General features: G+C 51.5%; 1 protein-coding gene across 1 annotated transcript; it reads left to right on the top strand.

The window, feature by feature from the left end:
• Nucleotides 993–4020, top strand: LOC8080792. The gene has a single exon (XM_002467776.2). The coding sequence runs from the start codon at nt 1156–1158 to the stop codon at nt 3787–3789; it is 2634 nt and encodes an 877-aa protein (XP_002467821.1). The 5' UTR covers nt 993–1155; the 3' UTR covers nt 3790–4020.

The raw sequence follows: 5781 nt of genomic DNA, 5'->3' as shown, positions 1-5781 counted from the left end.
GTCTTGTTGTTGGAGAAGACTAAAAATAGGTATGGAACCTTTTACCTGTAGCGCTACCCAAATGACAAATGGGTATTGTATTTTGGGTAACAATTGTTGGAGATAGTCTAAGTAGCTTGAAGGAGAAGGGAGTATCAGCATGATTAAAAAAAAGCAACTTGCTTACTACATATGGATAATGCAATGCAGCAGCGATTGTATAGGGAATAAAAATAGGAACAATGAAAAACTAGAGTCTACTTTTAATGCTATAGTACTCATTGTAACTAGAAACAATAGGTGGACTACAGTTCCTCGCTGTGCTGGGTCCATTGACCATTGGTACGGAGTATAGTATCTCCCAAAGGCCATAGTCCACCTTGTAACTAGATTCCCCTTTTTTTTTATCCTTTTATCATATAATATGCAGATTGTTGTTGCTCATTTGTTTGTTCTCGCCGGTGCGTACTGCACAAGTACACGATACTATTTCTATACACCACCCTCCTTGAGATGCAGCATTACATTAGGCCTTGTTTAGATGCGAAATTTCGCTACTGTAGCACTTTCGTTTGTTTGTGGCAAATATTATCTAATTATGGACTAATTAGTATTAAAAGATTCATTTCGTGATTTACAGATAAACTGTGTAATTAGTTTTTGATTTCGTCTAAATTTAATACTTCATACATGTAGCGTAAGATTCGATGTGATGAAGAATCTTGAAAACTTTTTAGTTTTTGGGGTCAACAAAGCCTTAGTTGAATGGTTCCAATCACGTCGCCATTATCCCCCACGCCGGGACGCCAAGTCGTCACCAATCATGATCCCGTTTCTTGTCAGCTCTCCATACGCGAGTTGACTGTTGGCGCTAAGGCCTTGTTTAGTTCCCTAAAAATTTTTGTAAAATTTTTCAGATTGTCTGTCACATCGAATCTTTAGACTTATACATGAAGTATTAAATATAGATGAAAATAAAAACTAATTGCACGGTCCGTCGGAATTGACGAGACGAATAATCCTCCTTCGATCCATTCCGCAACAACAATCTCGGCAAGTTTCCCATGTCCCCATGTCCCAACTCCAGTTCTAGAGAGGAACGTGATTCCCCTCCATTTCTCCTCTCTTGCTTTCCTCGGGATCAGTGACCCTCTCTGAATCCGAGCTGGCGCCACCATGAAGTACAAGAAGAGCCGCGAGGCCACGCGCCTCGAGTCCAACGGCGACGGCGGCGGCGGCTCGCACAAAGGCGGTGGTGGTGATGTGCCGCCGAGCATCCAGCTGGACATCATGGAGCACCGTGCCGGCGGCGGCGGCGGGCTGGGCACCGGAGGTCCTGGCTCGGCGTCCTTCTTCGAGCCGTGGCGCGAGCCGACGCCTGGCAGCGGGAGCGGACACGGCAGCTCCGGAAGGCCGGCCGGCGGGCGGGAGCCGCCCGAGAAGCGGCTGACGCTGTTCGCGCTTCGGCTCGCCGTGCTCGAGAAGGCGGCGAGCGGGCTCGGGAAGCTCGACTTCGTGTGGGCAACCGTCGTGCTCCTCGGCGGGTTCGCCAGCACGCTCAGCATCACCGACTTCTGGTGCGTCACCGTGATCCTCGTCGGCGAGGGCGCGCGCGTCTTCAGCCGCAGCCACGAGCTGGAGTGGCAGCACCACGCCACGCAGACCTCCACCGCGGGTGGGGCGCTGCGCTCCAGCTCCCGCTTCTTCCGCCACATCGTGCGCGCCATCGTCGACCCTGCCGCCGCGGCCACCGGAGGAGGAGGCGGAGGCGGCGGCGGGCGCGGGCGCGCGCGCGACGACGACGCGCGCGCCAGGGCCGCGCTGTTCCAGCGCCAGATCGTCGCCTTCATGAGGCAGCGCGCGTGGCACGCGCCGGACGTGTCGCTGCTCCCTTACACCGGCTGGGTCTTCGTCTCCAGGAAGATCGGCAGGCTGCTCAACTGGCTGCAGGTGCTCTCCGCGCTCGCCTGCGTCGCGCTCTCGGTGATCCGCCTCTGGAAGCACGACTTCGGCGGCGCCGACAGCCGCAACATGAGGCCGGCGCTCCTGCTCTTCTACACGCTGGCGCTCCTGGAGGCGTCGCTCTTCCTGTTCGAGAAGGCGTACTGGACGTGGAAGGTCTCCGTCTGCAAGCTGCTCCACCAGGTGAGCGACGAGTGCGAGCTGGGCGCGTACGGGCTCGTCTCCCTCAAGCGCTTCTTCTACGACGCCTACTCGCGGTGCATCGCCGGGAGCATCTTCGACGGCATCAAGATGGACCTCGTCACCTTCGCCGAGGAGCTCGTCCTCTCCGACTTCCTCGACGAGCAGCTCATCGGCGTGCGCATCCTGCAGCAGTTCGCCAACAGCGAGCGCTCCGCCAGCGACACGCTGCGCAAGGTCGGCACCACGCCGAGGTCCATCGAGAGGCTCGTCGAGATGCTCAACTGGAAGCGCCCCGAAGAGGAGGAGGTGCGACGGTGCGCCGCCGAGATCGTGTCCAAGCTCGCCGGAAAGAGTCAGAACGCGCTCCGGGTGTCCGGCATCCCTGGGTCCATCGAGTCCGTCACGTCCCTGCTCTACACCGGCAGGGGTCCGCCCGTGTCCGGAATGCACCCGCGGCTGCCGGGCGCTCCCGCCGACGCCGACCACGGGGCCTCACCGGCGAGCCGCGGCTACGACCACCTGCCGTTCAACCTGCTGGGCCTGCTCATCCTCAAGAGGCTCGCCAGGGACCACGACAACTGCGGCAAGATCGGGAACGCGCGAGGCCTGCTCGCCAAGGTCATCAACTTCACGCAGGCGTCGCCGGTTCTTCTCCGGAACCCGCACGTGATCGACTCGCAGGTGAGCGCCGTGAAGCGCGCGCTCAAGGTGGTCAAGATGCTCGTCTCCACGACGGGGAACACCGGGAAGGCGCTCCGGGAGAGCGTCGCCGAGAACGTGTTCACGGTGAGCAACCTGCGCGACATCCTGCGGTACGGGCAGCAGCACAGGGAGCTGCAGAAGCTCGCCACGGACGTGCTCACTGGGCTGGCCATGGAAGACAGCGGCAAGGAGGCCATCGTGGCCACCGGAGGCGTCGTCAAGCTGCTGCTGTCGATGTTCTTCGATTCCCAGGAGACGGAGCTCGGCTGCGAGGCCGGCGAAGCGCTGGCGATGCTGGCGCTGGAGAGCGAGGCCGGCTGCGCCGCGATCCTCAGGCGCGCCGACGTGATGGACCAGCTCGTGTCGGCGTTGCAGGACGGCGACGCGCGGCGCCTGAACGCGGCGAGGGTGCTGCGGAACCTGTGCGCGTACTCGGGGCAACAGCAGAGGGAGGAGCGGCTGCGCCTGGTGACCACGGCCCTGCCGGCGGTGCTGAACGCCACCATGGTGCACAGAGATAAAATACTCGAGGTGTCCGTCGGCCTGACGACGGAGATCTGCAGGTTCATCGACGGCGAGCGGTTTGCCGGCGAGCTGCGCCGCGCCGGCGTGGCGGACGAACGGGCATACGTGGAGCGGCTGGCGAGCATCCTGCGGCAGTACAGGTATCCGGAGATCAGGGTCCCGCGAATGCGACGCTTCGTGGTGCAGCAGGTCATCTGGCTGATGACGAATTCGGGCGGCCGCGGCGACGACGGCGGCGGGTACGTTGAGCTCCTCAGGGAGGTGGGCATGCAGCGGCTGCTAGAGTCTGTCGCCGACACCACGTCGGAGCTGGAGTGCTACCACGTTTTCTCGGGAAGCGTGGGCATCAGCAAGCACCGTGAGAGCTTCTCCGACATCGTGGACTCCGCGCTGGTGCTCATCGCCGGCAGCGGCGATAGAGCCCGAGATGAAGACTGAAAGGTTGCATGGAAATTCATAATGGGCAGCTAAGTGTGCACTTCTTTTTTTTTTGTTTCTTTTACATCCAAATTCACAGAGTGTAAAAAGAATCTGAAGAAGTATGAAAATTACAAGGGGATACCGTAGAATTTAAAGTTTTGTACAGAGAGAGACTCGCATGCTACTAAACGAGGATTGTTTCATCAAGTAGCGAATAAATACAAATCCGTCCAATTTGCACAGTTAAAAGCAACTCCAATAGAGTTGATAAAAATGGATGGATAAACTCATAATTTTGTCAACCTCTAAAATAGAAACTCCGCAAAAAAACACAAAACTCCAACAACCTTTTTCAGTAGGATGAGGCGAATGGCTAGCGGCATATGCAAGCTATATCTACTCTCTCTTTTTTTCTAAAATAGGCTAATATAGATTACGCAGTATGGATAGCTCTTCTGTTGGAATTGCACAGAGGTGCTATATTTTAGGTGTTTAAATGTTTACAAATTTTAAGAAAAAAATCTTATACGATTAATTAGTACAACTAAAAAGTAACTCACAAGAGATAATTCATATTTTTTTCTATGACCAAACAATAAAATCAATTGCATCTTACCAATAGAACAACCAAAAAAATTAGACACCTAAGATATAGAAGAAATGATTAGATAAAAAAAATCCACAGTTCATATACCTATGTACTGCATCAGTGGCCTTGGACTTGTTCTTCTTGATCATAGATGAATCCCTTATACACATGTGTTGAGAGCATTTCGTAACCTCTTCATGAGCAAGGCATGACCTCTATCCTCTCCCCCTTCATTGCTTGAATCTTCACCTGAGCTTGATGACGGGATGACAATAATATTCTTGGCCTTTTTTCTTAGTATTTTTCCTTGTCTTAACCGCAAAGGTAAGATCCTTGCATGGGTGCCTCTTTAGTTTCTCCATGGACTGACATCTCATGGCCCTGAATCTTGTTTACAAGCTCATACACCTCCAATTTATCAAAGCCCTTCCCATGAAGACCGCAAACCACACTGTCATACTTGGGCTTGTGGAGAGTAATGAGTATCCTCTGGTTTCTCCGGTTGTGAGCTGCACAAGACAAGAGAGTTTATCTCCTCATTAGGAACATTTAAGCTAGTATACATGTATTGTAAAGTTCTTTTGGGGGCATCTTGAAGGAGTCAAGCTCGGTCTTAAGCACATGATATCGGTCATTGAGAATGGTGGTGATGCCTTCATTGATGTTGATGAGCACTTGCCAAACATCATGCGCCAAGTCCCAACTAGGATCTTATCGAAGGTTTGCTCAATCTTCAAAGATAGCATTCTTAGCACGAGCGTTCAACTTGTTTTGCTTGGCATTCATGGATGTGTCAAACATGGTGGAAGCCACTCTCCAAATGTCAGGGGATGGACTTCAAGGTAAGCAAACATTCAGGGGCTTTGCTGTGGTACACTCAAATGACTGTGAGCCGTTCATTTGATTAGATCAGAGGGCTAGAATCATCTTTACTTCCTAAGAGGTAATAGATAAAATAAGTAAAGTTTCAGATAAGAAGATCTTTTTTAGATCTAATTGATGCATGCATGATCTATTAGATATGATGAATATTTTTATTTTTGCAACTTTGAAATTTAAGAATAAACTAATTACTTTTTGATGCACTTGTTACTTAGGAACGCAATATAACATGTGTATACATATATGCCCAACTTACATGCAAATATACGTATATGAAACTTTACTATAGTTACATGTTTATATTAGAAGATCCTCTCAATTATGTATGTAATATGGTTAGTTTTTAATTTATAATAAAATGTCATCAAGCTTTATACACGATGAACTCACTAAAAATCTATTTCTAGTATCCTGTTGTTATTGGTGTACAGTTTTTGACCTTATGATAGGTTTATACACATCATGACACGAGAGTGGTGATAGTTGTCATTTTAGTTTAGCCATGGGAACAAAAAAAAAAGAAGGATATGACACAATCG

Source organism: Sorghum bicolor, chromosome 1, assembly GCF_000003195.3.
Source record: "Sorghum bicolor cultivar BTx623 chromosome 1, Sorghum_bicolor_NCBIv3, whole genome shotgun sequence".
Taxonomy (NCBI): domain Eukaryota; kingdom Viridiplantae; phylum Streptophyta; class Magnoliopsida; order Poales; family Poaceae; genus Sorghum; species Sorghum bicolor.
This window is presented reverse-complemented; position numbering and strand designations above follow the sequence as displayed.